The 18,828-nt window shown below is 35.5% G+C and overlaps 1 protein-coding gene across 6 annotated transcripts in view; it reads right to left on the bottom strand.

Annotated features, from left to right (window-relative positions):
- GSK3B (glycogen synthase kinase 3 beta) overlaps positions 1-18,828 on the bottom strand; it is a 196,857-nt gene that overhangs the window by 17,830 nt on the left and 160,199 nt on the right. For 4 of the 6 annotated variants that reach the window (XM_065876538.1, XM_065876543.1, XM_065876540.1 and 1 more), the window contains exon 9: positions 11,386-11,572. In XM_065876538.1, coding sequence (XP_065732610.1) covers positions 11,386-11,572 — 187 coding nt within the window. Of the gene's footprint in view, positions 1-11,385; positions 11,573-14,343; positions 14,383-18,828 lie in introns of all 6 variants that reach the window. The other 2 variants (XM_065876537.1, XM_065876539.1) reach the window with 1 other exon arrangement.

The following is an 18,828-nucleotide window of genomic DNA, read 5'->3' as shown; positions in this document are numbered from 1 at the left end:
AACGGAGGCAATGAGTATGCATACAAAATGCACTGAAAGAAAGCAAAAAAAAGATGGCATTTTGGAGGACAGAAAGAGCAAAGCAACAGACATTTTTAGAATCAGGGAAAGTATACGTATTCTTTTTTTCTTTAAATTTTATGGACTGATTGATTGGCTGTGTTAGGTCTTCAATGCTGCACGTGGGCTTTCTTTAGTTGCAGTGAGCGGGGCAACTCTTCGTTGCAGTGCGTGGGCTTCTCATTGCGGTGGCTTCTCTTGTTGCGGAGCACGGGCTCTAGGCACTTGGGCTTCAGCAGTTGTCGCATACAGGCTCTAGAGCGCAGCCTCAGTAGTTGTGGCACACGGGCTTGGCTGCTCCGTAGCATGTGGGATCTTCCTGGACCAGGGCTCGAACCTGTGTCCCCTGCATTGGCAGGTGGATTCTTAACCACTGTGCCACCAGGCAAGTCCCAGTATATGTATTCTTAAAGGCAGAAAATATCATGGAGTGTAGAAGAGATTGAAAATGAAAAGTTAATATTTATTCACTAAATATATGTGTGAGGCTTGAGAGCAGGGAGATTATTAAGGAAACAAGGAAGCCCATAATATAAAAGTGGGTCTAGCTATGGAAAAGAGGTGGGAAGAATAAGAGACTGCATTACTCCAGAGACACGGTTCAAACAAAATGGCAACAGGTTCCAGAATGTTTTAGAAAACTTCATGCATGACAAGGATTTCTTCAACCAATTGAAGATGCCATAAAACTACTCATTAAAAAAAAAATCACATAGTAGTTTATGAGGAAACATTATGAATGTTTTGATGGTGTATCAATCATTATGTGGTCCACCATCAAAACATAATGCACAATTCGAACAAAAGCAAATGAATTTAAACATAGCTATCAATAAGCCAACCAAGAAAGGTATCAACCAACCAAAAGGTTAACAAACTCATTTAAATAAATTTTGCTGCACTGTTGACACTAAAAACTACAGAAGAAAAATTCCCATGGAAAGACCACTGTAAGTTAAGCAATCTTTTTAAATGTTAAAAACAAGAACAGAACCTAAATCTAGTTGTTTTGGAGAAACCTGAAGTTTCCCTTAAAGTTTCTCTTCTTCCAAATATAAGATTTCCAAATTTATTAATAAGGGCGGGTTTTTGTTTTTTTTAATTTGCAGGGGTGGGGGATAGGAGTAGGGGTGGGAAGAGGTATATATGTTTGTTCAAACTTGTATTGTGTGAAAGCTGAGGATAAGTTTGAGAATAGTAATCAATGTACAAACCAGAAGGAAGAAATCAACCCTTTATTAACTAGACCTCTTACAGTCATAAGTTAGAAGGAAATCTTCTTTCTTTGTTATCTTTGAAAGGGCTCAACATGCAGACCTCCAGAAAGGAGTCACTACAAGAGGCAAACTTTCTTTATCTTCTATAAGTAGTTTGAGGTTTTCATGTGTGTATCAGGTCTCTTAAGAATAAATGACAATTGCCAGTGGTTGTCCATATAGTTAAAACTATTTTTTTTTTCCTATTCACAGAAAATGACTTAACAATGGCATGGTACTTTTTTTTTGAGGAGTAATTCAAATGTTAGGATGGTGAACCTTGATCTTACACACTGAATTCTAATGTTGCTTGTTTGGATGTCTATTTTTTAGATGAACAAGTAACCCCATTAAAACTGTTTCTCTCCTAACAATTTCAAAGTGCCCAGGAAATCTCTGACCAAGTTCCTAACGTTGACTACATACTCCATACTCATTCAGAAAAGTAAACAAATACTAATCAGAAGATCAGACAAATAGTAAACAAATTACAAGGCTTGCTCCTGCTGCTTGGTAATATTAGCAATGTTTCATGCGCGAACTACATGATACCTGTAGAAACCCATGACTACTTTGCCTTGGAACTGCCCAAGAGGGAGCATCACAATTTATACTAGTCACCCAAAAAGGTGTGTACTACATTTATAGTAATGCATTGTGTACTACATAATGCATTTTGTGTACTACATAATGCATTTTGTGTACTACATTTATAGTAATGATACATTTACAAGTTATCTAGCAAAACGTTAGTATTTTTAAAGTCCTGGTGATTAAAAAGAATAAGCTTTAGTAACCTGAAAATCTTAGAACTCCATTCTTGATGAAATGTAGTAAGTGTAGCATTTATGTTGAATTCTGCAGGAACCAGTTTGTGGTTTTTTTGTGTCCATTTACACCATGATTTTACATATCTTACCCTTTCATGCTCTATGTTTTTAGCTTTATTTCTCATTTTTTCTTTGTCTTTCTGGAGTCAACTCATTTTTTACAATCAGAATTTTGGAGCTGCATGTGTCTTTTTTTTTTTTTAAACACACGTTCTTTCTTATTTTATTCTTCCTGACAGTTTTGAAAAGAATCTTTTTTTTTAACATCTTTATTGGAGTATAATTGCTTTACAATGGTGTGTTAGTTTCTGCTTTATAACAAAGTGAATCAGTTATACATATACATATGTTCCCATATCTCTTCCCTCTTGCGTCTCCCTCCCTCCCTATCCCACCCCTCTAGGTGGTCACAAACCACCAAGCTGATCTCCCTGTGCTATGCGGCTGCTTCCCACTAGCTATCTATTTTACGTTTGGTAGTGTATATATGTCCATGCCACTCTCTCACTTTGTCACAGCTTACCCTTCCCCCTCCCCATATCCTCAAGTCCATTCTCTAGTAGGTCTGTGTCTTTATTCCCGTCTTACCCCTAGGTTCTTAATGACCTTTGTTTTTTTCTTAGATTCCATATATATGTGTTAGCATACGGTATTTGTTTTTTTCTTTCTGACTTACTTCACTCCATATGACAGACTCTAGGTCCATCCACCTCACTACAAATAACTCAATTTTGTTTCTTTTTATGGCTGAGTAATATTCCATTGTATATATAGAACTACCATACAACCCAGTAATCCCACTACTGGGCATATACCCTGAAAAAACCATAATTCAAAAAGAATCATGTACCAAAATGTTCATTGCAGCTCTATTTACAATAGCCAGGAGATGGAAGCAACCTAAGTGTCCATCATCGGATGAATGGATAAAGAAGATGTGGCACATATATACAATGCAATATTACTCAGCTGTATGTGTCTTTGAATATCCTTTAATCCAACTACCTCATCTTTTTAAATTAGTAAACTCAGAGATAGTGTCTTGGCCAAGATCTGCACCTAGTTAGAGAGAGACTGGGAAGGAGACTTTAGGTCTGACTTACTCCATATGCAATACTGCATATCTTTATTGCCTTGGTTATACATCACATACCACCAGTATTCTGGTCTTCCTGGAAGTGTATCTGTCCAAACTACACACAGAACTTTAAGTCCAAACATTAGTTTTTCATTGTTTGTTCCTATAACATTCCACATTCTCTCCAATAGTACAGTTGAGGCAGCAGAGACACTCAAATCTCAGGGAAAGGGAAAATAATCCTCATAAATAATTGATAATTTAGATCCTAAAATTCTGAATACAGACAATACTGTATGTCAGTAGTACTCTAGTTGTCTGAATTAAAAGTAACCTGCCCCCTCTTACTGGCACTCACGAATTTCCTAAGCTCTCCCTTGCAGTGTATTTCCTTGGTTTAGCTTTCAATACCTAGAAGAGTACAGCTTACCTCGATATTTTACTCTTCTAAATTATTCATAAAATATTAAAGAATAATTCTGACACCAATTCCTTTGATAAGTATAAACAGCTCCATCTCTCATTTATTTACTAGAATAATCCTTTTATTTATACCCAAATTTCCTCAAGTCCATTTATCAAGATCTTTTATAGCCATTTTTCACCCAGAAGAACACAGTAGAAAAACAGGGATAGCCTGTTTTGGTTAAAAAAAAAAAGAGGGGCACTGCAAGTGAGAGCAGTTTATGAGTTCCTATTTAGGATTTGATTCATATCCTACATATAAATCAAGATTTCCTATCTTATGTAAATTTATTCTTGCTATTGTAAATGATAATAAATCTAAAACCAAAAAGACCCTAGTCAAGGTTAGAATATTACAAGATACTTCATTACCTTAATTAAGGTGGTTGAAATACTATGTCCACTTTATTTTTTTTTAACTTTTTATTTTATATTGGAGTATAGCCGATTAACAATGTTGTGATATACTATGTCCACTTTAGATGTGGCTGAGGGTAAGACAGGCTAGAAGAAAATACCCAGGATATAGAAAGCTAGGTAAGCAGGTGGGCTGACCATATTTATGTGTATCACTATTTCATAACAAAAAAACTGGTTTAAAAATCATTGCTATAAAGATATGGAGCCTCCTAATTATCAAAAATAATGAGTTACAACAGATTTTATAAATAAGTAGTCTACTGCTTTCAGATGAAGAAATATAACCCTTTGGTAAGCTGGCCTTCTGTAACACTTGCTTTTGTTGCCCACCCCCAACTTGTCCTCAGACCCTGTTTTCATCACTTCCTTTTCTTTAACACAGTCCTAAACGCATTTAAAAAATCTTTCTCTGATCCTTCCCCCATTCCCTTTGGTTTTCTCTTACTCTTCCTTTTACTGTCTTTTTCTCCACTTGATTTCAGGAACCCCTTTGCTGTCTCATCACTGTTTTCCTCATGTCCGGATACTCTTTTCCCTGTATCCCAAGACATCCATAGTCTGCCTGAGTTTGCAAGCTGTTTTCTGAATGCTCCAAATATCCTGTTTTAACTCTCATTTAAGCAGTCCCCCCTTCTTCTGGCCTAACCAATAAGCCACTCTTCCTCCTTGTTCCCCCACAAAACTATCATTCCCTCAGATAACCCAGCTAAGTGGTAGAGCAGTAGACTCTTCGAACTAAGTCACACTAATGTAAATAGTTGATAATCTTTACTTACACCTGCCCAACCCCCATCCTATCCGATGCCCTCAGGGAGATGTTTACTAAAATAATTTTACTTGGTAAAATCTCATAAAATCAGGCTAGAAAATTGGAACTGGAGAATGTGTGTGGTGGAATTAACTGGAGACTCATCTTTAAACATACAAAACTACCTATTTCCAGTATATTCCACCCTTAGAACAGGTAAGGAATTGGTAAACAAAGAGAATATCGATCTCTGTTGGGATTTCCTGGTTCTATTTGATTCCTAAGGTCTGATTAAGTTATGTACAACCTTTGAGATCCAATAACTGAGGGAAAGGGAAAGAAGGGTATGGTATGCTAAAGGTCTGTCATGGTTTCCAATGTCCGGAGGCAGGTAATACTGTCAGTCAGGGGATCCTAGAACACAGAAACCCCAGTGCCAGAAAAAAAGAGAGGTGTAATAGTTATGGATCCAGAAGGTCAGAAGGATCTCAAAGTTTTCTGTCCCATATCTGTTCACCTCTCTTCTCCCTCTAGCTGATCACAGAAACACTTGTTTTGATTATATGAAAGTAATATTAACTAACATTTATGACTATTTACTCATGGCACAGTAACAAACATCAAATTGTAGTTAGCTATAAGCTTTACTATATTCTACTCAAGTGTCTAATCTTCATAGTTCTGTTCATATGGTAGGTTTACTTTACTAATTAAAACAACAGTACCAACAACTAGAGGGAACACCAGAAATGCCCAGTAAGTACAGGTTGCATGAATTAATAAATACTGTGTGTATTTAAAGTGGCAGGTATCAATCACTCAAACAGTCATTGAGCATCTACTATATGTAGATCAGGGATTACCTTTAGTTTATCTGGGGAAAATAGTATAGACTTCACTGAAAATTTGCTGTGAGGATGTAGAAGGGTACAGCAGAACCTCACTAATGACACCCTCCATCCCCCCCTGCCTCTGTCCCCATGTTTCCTATCTCTGCACTCTCTCTAGCTATACAACCAACTGGAAAGTTAGTTCTCCTTCTTCATTCTCTTGAATTAGCCAGTTTTATTCTGATCATCCATTAACTGCTATTAATTAGTATGTGCTTTAAAGTTGCATCTGCACAACAGTTCCATCTTTGCCTTAGTAAATAAGATGACTATTTGCAAAAACTGCTCCAAAATCAGAACAGGGAGGATCAAACAGAAATAACACAAATTATTGACATCAAGTAGCACCTCTTTCCTGGACAGCTGTGTCCTTATATGGAAACACTGTTCAAGTATAATAGTGATCTAGAAGGATAGGGAGAAAGTACTACTAAGTGATCATAGCCTAGTTTCAGAATGGCTGCTAAGACAGGGCAGCATTTAACAGCTTTAATAAAGAAGGGCCATATTACAAAATGATGTCATGTTCAACTTAATACATTGAGTTTTATGAAAAACCATTTCAAGGATATATTCACAGGGTCCATTTGAAGAGGTACAAAGATTCATGCACATCCTTTTCACTGATATCCACAGAATCACATAAAGAGTCTGACAGCCACAGAGATTGCATGCCATGTCTACATATACCACATCCATGTACACACATATTCTTCAACTCCTCAAAGTCATATGCACATTCAGACATACACAGAGTCATATTTATGTTTGATATCCTGGGCAAATATAAAAAGCTGAAATATCAAAATAAAACATTCTTCATTCCTTTTTTAAAACTTATAACAATTAGGTATGTGTGAACAAAGTCTGAATTAAATTATTTACTCTTTAAAATGAGCCTTTTCTTTACTTTAGCTGATTCTATTATTTGACAATATGAAAACTGCCCAGTCACAAAAGTCCTTCCAATATTTTAGAGACCATATTCTAAAATCTAAGCCAATTTATTTTCATGTTAATCTGTCTTATGAACACAATTTACTAGAGAACAGGTAAATAGCATTTACCAGGTTCTAAATCATTATACTGCAGTAAGCCTTAGGATCAAATGAGATTCCACTTCACACCCACTGAGACGGCTATTAAAAAAAAAAAGGAAGACAAGTATTTGTGAGGATGTGAAGAAATGGGGACGCTTGTAACATTCCTGGTAGGAATGTAAAATGTGCAAGCCATTGTGCAAAATGGTTTGGTAGTTCCTCAAGAAATTAAACATAGAATTACCATATGACTCAAAAAAACTGAAAACAAGTATTCAAACAAATTCATACTTGTACACAATGGTCAGAGCAGCACTATTCACAACAGCCAGGTAGAAACAAACCAAATGTCCATCAGTACATGAATGGATAAACAAAATGTGGTATATCCCTATGCTATGGACTGAAGGTATGTGTCCCCTTAAACTTCATATGCTGAAGCCCTAATCCACAATGTGATGGTATCTGGAAGTGGAGCCTTTGGGAGGAAATTTGGTCATGAGGGTAGAACCCTCATGAATGGGATCAGTGGTCTTATAAGAAGCGACACAAGAGAGGTGATCTCTCTTCACCATATGAGCAAAAAGTAGCCATCTGCAAACCAGGAGGTGGGCCCCTGCCGAACACTGAATTTGCCGGCATCTTGATCTTGATGTTCCCAACCTCCAGAACCATGAGAGATAAATGTTTGCTGCTTAAACCTAAGTGTCCATCGACAGATGAATGGATAAAGAAGATGTGGCACATATATACAATGGAATATTACTCAGCCATAAAAAGAAACGAAATTGAGTTATTTGTAGTGAGGTGGATGGACCTAGAGTCTGTCATACAGAGTGAAGTAAGTCAGAAAGAGAAAAACAAACACCGTATGCTAACACATATATATGGAATCTAAAAAAAAAAAAAAAAAAAGGTTCTGAAGAACCTAGGGGCAGGACAGGAATAAAGATGCAGACATAGAGAATGGACTTGAGGACACGGGGAGAGGACGGGTAAGCTGGGACGAAGTGAGAGAGTGGCATGGACTTATATATACTACCAAATGTAAAATAGCTAGCTAGTGGGAAGCAGCTGCATAGCACAGGGAGATCAGCTCGGTGCTCTGTCACCACCTAGAGGGGTGAGATAGGGAGGGTGGGAGGAAGACGCAAGAGGGAGGAGATATGGGGATATATGTATATGTATAGCTGATTCACTTTTTTATACAGCAGAAACTAACACACCATTGTAAGGCAATTATACTCCAATAAAGATGTTTAAAAAAAATATATAAATGTTTGCTGCTTAATCCACCTAGTCTATGGTATTTTGTTATAGTTGCCTGAACTGATTAAGACATGATATAATGAAATATTATTCTGCCATAAAAAGGAATGAAATACTGATACATGCTACAACATGGATGAGCTCTGAAAACATGCTAAGTGAAAGAATCCCACATTATGTGATTCCATCATATGAAGTAACCAGAATAGGGAAATCTATAGAGACAGAAAGCAGATTGGTGGCTACCAAGGGCTGAAGGAGGGATTAATGGAGACTGAGTGCTTAATGGGTATGGAGTTTTCTTCAGGAGCAATGAAAATGTTTTGGAATTTGACAGAGGTGATAGCTGCACAACACTGTGAATGTAGTAAACACTACTGGATTGTTTACTTTAAAATGGTTCATCTCATGCTATGTGAATTTTATCTCAGTTTTTTAAAAAGCTTAGGAATTCATAAAATAACAAACTTAGTTGTTTTAAATTTTACTTTCTTTAGTAATAATAGAAAATTATTAGCCAGTGACTAAAGAGTTAAATGTAATTACTTCAAAAATGGTGCATGGGAACAGTGAAACTGAATCCTGGATTTTAAAATCTGATCAAAGAAAGGTTTAAGCAGCATCTCATTTTCAATCAACACATACAGGTGCACACACACATTGAAGAGTATGTATCAAAATATGTCTCAATTTAAGGAGAATTATTCTCCAAAATGTATCCATCATAAATATCACCTTGTATGCATTTGAGTTTCTACCAAGTTGTTCACTTGACAAGGGGCTGTCTTGATTTGTGTATTCTGAGAAACAAAGTACTTGCTGGAGAAGATACTTAGCATGGGAAAAAACTCAATCAAGTTTCCCTTCAAAATTTGGGAAACTTTAAAGTTACCTGACAGAAATGGTAAAAAAAGAGGTAAAGAAATTTAGCACTGACTTAGTAGTTTCTGATGTCAAGACTCCACAGTTCCACTGGATGTCACTGTATACAAAGCCTTATAGATACCACTTTAAAAAGCAATCCACTAAATAATTATATTATGCAGAAAATAAACATATACCTACAGTACAAAAAGGAAAAAAATGTATCGTGCTATGTAAATGGATACATGTAGAATTTCCAATGGCGGTCTCAGATAGATTCAAAAAGTGCTTCATATTAAAAACTTTAGGTGATGTAACCTAAAAAACTATATGGATGGTTCAAAAAGTAGCTCTACTGATAACAAAGACACAAATGTAAAAGATGCATAGAGTTTGAAAAAAATTGTTTTATGAAATTTGAGATGTAAAAAAAATTCCTAACCTAATATTAACTTTATATAATTTTCAACATATTCAAGTTAACAAAAAGAACCTTTTTGTTATCTTCTAAATGGGAAAATAGAGGATCACTTTATATTCAAGGATTAACAGCTTTAGCATTAGAAAAAAGACTGAAAAGAGCTACACCATAAAATGCTAAAAGTGATTATTTTGAAGGCTAAAAGTAATTACTTCGGGATTGTGATTTTAATTTTCTCTACCTCCTCTGCATTTTCAACATTTTCTTCTATCTACATGTATTACTCGATTAAAACAAAAGCAGTAAGAATTAAAAATAAAATTTATTTTCTCAAGAGGTCTAAAACTTGTATGACATGGAATCAATGAATTTCTGTTCTGGAATAGGCCAAGAGTCTCCCAGTCTAAACTTCTGCCAAATCGGAATCATCTTATCTACAATATTTGACATCATCCAGCTTTTCCCTGATATACAGATCAATATTCTGAAAACAGCTTGTTCCATTATTACCAGTTGAAAACTTCTTTATTGATTCATCAATAATTTTATTTAGTCTCTATTTATGCCAGGGGCTGAGGTCTTTATTTGAGGTATTTTTCTCAGGAGTCCCTTAAGTCTTCACTTTTCCAGGCTCTATATCCAATTCTGCTCCTTTGTATACCCTACCTGGCATTCATTAACATTCTTCTTAGAGAGGCATAGTCAGGACTTAAAACAACATTCCAAGTGATTTCTGATCAACCCTAGTCAAAATTAATAGTCCCAGGATACCTGAACATTTTTCTTAGATGAACGTAGACTACATCAGCATTGCCAGCATTACATAAGAGTGACAGCTTAAGATTATAGTCAACTGAATCATCCAGGTCTATTTTACTAGCAACTTAAATGTTCCAAATCTAAAGTTTAAGCAGCACATTTTTCCACAATCAATTTTAGAAAAGTTTAAATACGGGGGAAAAATTGGCTTTATAATAAAGGAAATATATCTATTTCCTGATCACAGAAAGCTCTCCATCCCCCTTCTATATTTTTAGCTTGACTAATCAATGAAAACAAGCAATCTATTTACTCCTTGTTTTATCTATAGGGAATTGTACACATTTAATGTTCAGTTTAGGAAGAAAATCACATCATCAGAGGCAGTGTGGTTGATGAATGAATGAAAAATGAACACAGAAATGGTGAAGAAATTACTATCCCTGGGCTTTTTAGAAACCACCAATGCACAAACTTAGTTTTCCAATCAGTGTTTCCTCAGCAGCAATGATGCCAAGCCCAGAAGGGATGACAATTTCTCTTCTACATCCCTTATATATAAAGTTATATTAAGTTCCAAGAAGGGGTTTATAGGACTCTAGTTTTCCCCATCTGTATAATGTCTAAAATTATAAAAATACAGCCACCAATTTATTCCCAGGTTAAAAAAACTTGATATAAATCCTTGGGAAGCAAGAAATTTTAATATTCTAAGTTTCATATACAAAGCTGAAGGTTAAATTATACATTAGTCTTACTAGTGATAAACCTCACTCAGTGAAATCTCTATATAACTTCTCCAGTACCAAGATTTATCATAATCTGCTAAAAATTAGAGAAGCTACGCCTATTTGAAACTTTTTGCCTGCCATTATTTTGTTCAAAACCATACAAGTGGTAGCCTAATAAGTGGTTAGATAGGATGCTTCCTACCTGCAAAAGTACTTAATATGCCTACTTTTATCCTACACAGATTTGATTAACAGAGTGTCACTTCACACACATGTGTAATTTTCCCAGAAATGGTAAAAGAATTAAGTGTTAGGGCTTCCCTGGTGGCGCAGTGGTTGAGAGTCCACCTGCCGATGCAGGGGACATGGGTTCGTGCCCCGGTCCGGGAAGATCCCACATGCCGTGGAGTGGCTGGGCCCGTGAGCCATGGCCGCTGAGCCTGTGCGTCCGGAGCCTGTGCTCCGCAACGGCAGAGGCCACAACAGTGAGAGGCCCACATACTGCAAAAAAAAAAAAAAAAAAAAAAAAAAAAGAATTAAGTGTTAGGAGTTACCTTGAGTGGTGAAGTTGAAGAGTGCAGGTGTGTCTCGCCCATTTGGTAGTTTGACATTTGGGTCCCGTAATTCATCAAAAAATGAATGTGCACAAGCTTCCAGTGGTGTCAGTCGGGCAGTTGGGGTATATTCCAGCAGACGGCTACATAGTGCAATCGCCTCTGGTGGAGTTCGAGGTCGGAAGACCTACAGTATAAAAAAAGAGAAGGTACAATTCATGTTTCCTTGCAAGAATCTTAGCAAATTATCCTCTGAGTACTGAGTTAATTCCCACCATGTACAAAAACATGGTTGCATTTGTGAAAGGAACCTTCTAGAATGAAAGGAGTTAACTGCACATGATTTACCACAGTGATGTGAACTGCTAATTAAAGACTATATGAGAAAAGCTCAGAGAAAAAACTAGGGGAAATGGAAAAAAATCTATATATGCTAATCATAAAGCAGTACAATCAAACATGCACACAAAATGTGACAGGCACAAAAGAAAGCCTGAGTTCTGGAGGCAAGCACAACTAGGAGAATACAAAATTAATTTTAAAGTTTTGACTGCTGTGGCAATAGACAAAATGTTGCCTCTTTTGTGTGATTTTTTTAGCAGAACGATTATGGATAATGGACAGCACTGTTCAAATTTTGGCAATTAATATCTTTTAAAAAAGAAAAGCTGTTTTACTCTTAGTCTATAAATATTAATGATTTGGTATTAATTCTTCAATAAGCAGAGACTATTATTATTTGAAGAAATTCTTGAATATCCAGAACTTCGCAAAATGTCCAAAACTGTTTTCTCAGGTAGCTGTTGTCGTGAACACGGCCAGTTTACCCGCATTTGAATAAATATTCTAGGGTTTTAATCAGGAATAGAGAAATGTATTTTTCATTAAGAGCTATTAATTCACAGAAAAAGTAAACTGAAAGCTATACTGAAGCAAAATGCAAATAAATAAATTTGCTTAAAGGAATAGAAAGCTTTCTACTCATCTATGTCTTAAAACTCCTAATAAATACATGAAACTATGAAAAATATACTGTGTTCTAAATTATGGACAGTTAAAGAATAAAAGCAGAAGGGGAAAACCAAATAAACGAACAGAAAGCCTTTGAAACTAAAGAAAAATGAAACATATACCCCTTGACAGGAAGAACACAGAATCAAATAGAAGGTGTAGTAGTGGCAGTGGTGGAGGTAGACAGACACATAAAGAGAAAGAGATGTGTAAAAATGGAGGGAAATAGACCTAAAAGTGAGGAAAGAACATGTAGATTGTGACAAGGCACAGAGGAGCCTGGGAGGCTTAAGTTTTCCTAACGAGAAAGGCTCATGTAACATTTGTCTATTCACCTAGGCTGAAAGCAGAACTGGTTACTACTACAGACTCCTTAGGTTATAAGAGACTATTTATAAGAGTACTCTACTCTGAAAATCTTTTTTTATTCCTTTTGTTTTTACACAAAGTTTATTATTAATAAAGATATTTTCCATGGAAATTGAGAGATTGGCTTGGGTAGGATATTAGAAATTTATTTCCGAATATTAAAGGCCTTAGTTAATTTATTTGGCTTGTTAGAAAACCCTCTCTCTAAGGTTAAAAACTGCTTTATCTTTATTCTTTTGAGTAATCTGACTTGCCTCAGTCAAGGAGTTACTGTATTCTTTGAAATGTTTAGATCTTACACTGTTCTTAGTCATTTTCCCCTTTCTTGCTCCCCAGCCAGAACCATAATCAAAGTGTGAAAGAAAATAATCAGTGGAAATATTTAGAAAATTTTTCATAAAAATATTAAGCACTACTGACATTGCCCTGAGGGCAATTTGCATTTGACAGCATATGGACTTATTTTGCTAGCTAGTCTAATAAAAATGTCTCTGCACCAATATGGTAACACATAAGTAGAATTAAAAGTACCACCACCAAAAGCAGAAATAAATATCTTCTAACATTCAAATGCAGGGTAGCTACACAGTGAGTGTAGTTTAAATGAAAAAAAAATTTGTGTTATTGCTATTAATAAATCAGTATTGTAAGCTTATTTCTGATTATTAAAAAAAAAAGTTATCCACATCTTTCTGGTTTCTTACTGGCTACAAGTGACCATCCATGTTGGTACTAAGACACATGTTAGCTTATTCTTGCCTAACTCACAGTATCAAAGAGTTAAAAACAATAAAGAAAAGAATTCATTCCAAGAGCCTAAAATTAAGACTTAACCCGCCTTTTAAAAATGTATCCATTATTAATTTAAACGCCTTGAGAGATTCTTGATGAGAAAAGTCTTGGTTCAGTAATCTATGGATAAAGGTTAAGCAGAAAATTATGTGGGGTCAAAACCCAGTGTACCCAAAGTCCAGATTTCTGACCATAAGACTGGGTGTGGTAGCATGCAACTTTCAAAAATTACAGGCCAAACTAGAAATAGCTCTTCTGAATTATGTCTGTGTCTAAAGAAAAGGAAACCAGTAACTATTGAGATTTGGCTTCTTTTTTTTTTTTTTGGCCGCAATGCGCAGCATGCAGAACTTCCCCAACCAGGGATCGAACCCATCCTCACTTCAGTGGAAATAAAGTCTTAACCCCTGGACTGCCATGAAAGTCCTTGGCTTTTAGTTTCTGCTGCTTTTCATTCCTTATTCATTTAAATTGCCTAACACTCGGAATCTTTGGTTCTGTGGATCTTTGTCAATATTTATTCTTGTAAAAATAATAATTTTTAAACCCCTCAACTCCTAAACTTCAGCTTAGATGTCAATAAATCACTCAGGAAACTGACAATCTAAATATACTATAAGCAAAACCTATACCATACAGTGAGTAAAAACAGAAATCACAGCTACCTACATTGTTTTTACTATTACATTTCAAGAATGAATAACTATTTAGCCTTTCAAAAAAAGTTTTCCCCCTAGTTTTATAGACCTGCCCTGAAATTTTGGGAAAAAAAAATTAAGTACATACCCGAACTCCTGAGGTGAAATGTCCTGTTCCTGACGAATCCTAAAGATGAGAATGCAGTGAAATAATCCAAACAGGGGAAGTCAATCCAAAAGAGAATAGTCCAGCAAGGAAAAATATATCCAATGTTATAAGAAATCCATGGTGTGGGGGGGACATAGAAAATGTTTATACAGTTATAAACTTTAAACATCAGTCTCCACAGTAGCAAGTCCAAGTTTTAAAAATTATTTCACCACAGTGTATGCAAAAAAAAATTGATTGCGCAATGGTGAGGCACAGTAAAGAAACATTTTAATTTTAGTTAATTATGTTCCGATGCCAGTGCGTTTATTAAAAAAATACAAAACCAAAAAAAGTTAAAATCAAAATGAAATCTAGAAGTAAAGTTCCCAAAGTAAAGTGTTTGGTCTTCTAACGACCTGGATTCATTGTCCATTGACATGGCTTGGGAGGGGGCATATCAGACTGCTTTTAAAGATACAAGTTCCCAATTTGCTAATTTTCTCTATTAATGAATTTCAGTACACAGTATAAACATTTTTTGCTAAATTATTAGTGATGAGAGAAAAGTAATAAATATATTTAATTTATATTACTATAGATTTCAAGCCAGATATTTTCAATTTGTGTGAGCTAAGAAGGATCAGGCCACCGCGGATTATTCTCCATTTTGGATTGACTTCCCTGCTAAGAGATGTTTACTGACATTCTCATTATCTTAGAGGACTCTTCAGGAAATTGACATATCACCTCAGGAGTGCGGGTATAAACTTACTTTTTCTATTGTGGGCTTTGCCCCCTGATACCCTTGCACCCATTACTTAGGAAAAATAATGAACATTCTTTCTTTTTGGAAAAACTCACTGAAAAAAATTCTATATCTTTGAGCACTACAAATTCAACACAGTTCCATCTGCAAATATGCCCAATTCACCCACCAAAAGCTAAACAAAAATATATACAATGAACAATACAACTAAGGGACAGTCACAGTTATAGGTGACATGCATAGTAATGTACACCAACACCTAGGCACAACGGAGCCAATTATGCAAAAGGGAGGTAGTAGGGTCTATTATGTCTAGGTATTGAGAACAAAAAATGGCAGACCTCACCAGTAGCTGTGAATTCCCTTGGCTATTCTAAGAGAATTTAACATTCTTTTAGGATAGTTTCCAGTGGGGGAATTAAATATTTTGCAAAAATAAATAATCCGCGGATTATTTTTAGTCTGCAGACTAAAATTTAGTACACGGATTAAAATCCGGCCCATCAGGATAAAAATCTCTCATGAACTTAAAACACAACCAGGTGGACAAAAGTAGAAAACCAGACTAAAAAAACTGAGAGCACAAAGTAAGACTCAACTGGGCCAACTAATAATTAGTGCGCAGACTAAATATGGCCAGCCAAGAATGTCAGCAAGGCCATGAAGAGCCCAAAACACCCCCTGTAAAAACTAAAACCAAAAATAAATAAATAAAACAAAACAGAACAAAGCAAAAAATAAATAAACAAAAGAAGGAAAGAAAACAAAAGAGAAAGGAAAAACTGAAAAGAACCAAAACACTGACATGAACTTTTAAGTGATTCAAATACTACCTCACCTGTGCAGCAACTCATTTTCTTAAATTGAAACAAACTCTCATCACAAATACTAGTCTATAGAAGAAACTGAGAGAAAAAAATTCATTTTTTTCCAAAATAAATTATCTGTGGTACTGAACAAATGCAAATGAGTCCTTAACAGAAGAATTACTCAAAATAAATTTGTATTTGGATAACTCAGAAAGGACGGAGGTAATTTTCTCCTTTACATGTCCTAGAATAGACTTTTGCCATCAAACATCAAATTTCAACCTGGAGCTAACTGTTATGACTGAATCATAAGCCCCTTAAAATTATCATTTATAAATGGTCATATATACCACATCAAGGCCTATGGTTGATTCTCACAGCATCAGCTTTCAACAATTCCACTGTATTAAACAGCCAACCAGAGCAATGTAAGAATGCCTATGAGCAATGTTAATTAATCTAAGTAGAATGCAAAACAAGTACTGTGCCTGTTTCGAACAGCTACTCCTCCCAAGTTTTCATTGTGATAAATGTACAATACAGACGACACTGTTCTCTGGTCATACACAAAATACACAAGCATCCAATGCTAAAAACTGATAATACACCATGAACATTCCTGAAGAGCAACCCTAATATATAAAATTATTTGCAATTTGTAAGCCTTAAATACAGGACTAAAAGTGAGACAATGCCATGGATTTGTTGACTAGTTAATTATGCTAATTAATCAAGTTAATTAAGAAAAGAACTTAAGTCTACTGAAGTGCTCATGTGCAGTACATAATTCATAAGAAACAAAAACATCCTTTCCTTAGACACAGCAGAGCCAGCATTCAATACATTTCAGCTGCACTAATTAAAAGGCTTATGGAGCTTTCCTGAGCTCTAATACACATAAGGAACATCATATGTGTATTGATATCAGCATTTAACTATGAAATGAAATTTCTCCCTCTGATCTCATTTACTGATAAAATAGTACTATACTATAGAAGTGTGAATTACCAAATGTCCACTTATCCAATTTAATCTTTCATTGTTCATAAAATGGTTACTATAGTCAGCTTGATCTTCCTAAGAATATAATATTTTCTTTTCATCCACACCTCCTTATCTTAAGGGATATACCCCTAAACTACAGCAATTCCTAACTTTAGTGACACCTAAGCAAATCTAAATCCTCCTTCAAAAGTACCCACCCTCATTCCCCTTAGCCCTTCTATCACCCTTAAAGGAGGCTTCCTTTTCCCCTCCACCACCCATGCTGGAACTCTTCCCTATAATACCTATAGTATGTGAAACAACTTTGAATACTAATAGTACATAATCAAGTATATGGTTATATATTATTCAATACTTGCTTCAACTGAGTCAGTTATATCATCTCTAAGTTTTTCAAAGAGGAGGACTATATATTTTAGTTCTTTTGCATCCTTTATGGTAGCCAGCACAGCACTGATTACATAGGAGATAAGTGTTTTAAAGAACAAATGATTAAGTCAGAAACAGATTTTTGCCTTCTTTTTCAATCCACCCTCAACCCTATCCTCTGCTCCCCACAAGTGATCTTGAAACTTATGTCTTAGCATTCTTTCTTTTTTATATTATTCTTCCCACATATGGACTAGCCACACTAGTAGCTGGATTTTAATGTGCAAGTTTCCAAAGAAATAGGGGTAAAGCCAGTATAAACAGAAAAGTGAGGAAGTCTATTCACATACGAAAATGGGTGATGTAGGTAGAAAATTCAGTAGAGAACGTAGTATATTTATGAGATAATTGATAATGTACTAGTTGAGGTCAGCATGCAGATGGGGTTGAGTAATAATAAACAAATTGATTACCTAAGCAATAGAACAAAACAGACAAGTGGCAGACTTAGGAACCAATAGAAATCCCCAACACAGTTTTATGCTTTCTGAAATACATGTGAGCAAAACAAGGCAGACAGACCAGAAAAGGTAGAGTGGACTTGCAAAAAAAAAAAGTTTGACAGCAATTTTTGTTTTGCACTAAGACCCTCTGAAGACATTTTTGGTAACATGTAAAACTGTAGTTAGAACAGGTAAGTTTACCAAGTGAAAAATCTTGTATTCAAAGGTTCAGGGAATAAAAACCAACATTATGAAGAAAAGTCTTTTAAAAAATATTATAGTGGGGCTTTTTGGTTTAGCTTTAAGCATAGAGAATAATACATATAATAAGCAGTTCATCTGGTCTGAGTCCTTGATGGCTGAAATGACCTCAATTTTCTGCTTACTCTATTAGCTAGCTGGAAACACTAGTATTCATTCATTTCACAGCATGTGGACTGTGTTCTAAGAAATCAAGTATGTAAGGATTGATTTTTGTAGATAAGGCTTTCTAGGATACTTAACCAATGATCCAAGGTCCTCACATACCCTAAAGACAATCAAGTATTAAGTAAACTTAATACTTAATATTAAGTTTTGGCATACATACTCATGTATGCCAAAAACTCAGCAACAAACATTTTGAGGGAATAGATATTCATTTTATTACTACCATTACAAAAGAGAAATTAGAAACTGCTATAATACACATGGTATGAATTGATAGGTACTACAGGAGTTATGTGGTGGGAATAATCATGTAGAATTTGGATAATTAGAAAACGTTTCATGGGAGAAGTGAGATTTGAGGTCTTAACAGAAGGTCAAGACTTGGTAAGCAGAGAAAAAAAGAATGTTCTAAGTGTCCACTAGGAAGTGGTAGAAACGAATGTGACTTCTCTGGGGAACCATTAGGAGAACAGTTTGATTAGACCAAAAAAATTCAGCATGACTGCATGATCCCTTCAAAGTGAGGACAACACTGTCATATGTAGCTAACATATTAAACAGCAATAGGTCAACAGAAAGAGACCAAGGCCCTTGGGATTCT

The sequence above is a fragment of the Phocoena phocoena genome, chromosome 4, assembly GCF_963924675.1.
Source record: "Phocoena phocoena chromosome 4, mPhoPho1.1, whole genome shotgun sequence".
NCBI lineage: Eukaryota > Metazoa > Chordata > Mammalia > Artiodactyla > Phocoenidae > Phocoena > Phocoena phocoena.
The sequence above is the reverse complement of the archived record's forward strand: the minus strand, read 5'-3'. Positions and strand labels throughout refer to the sequence as shown.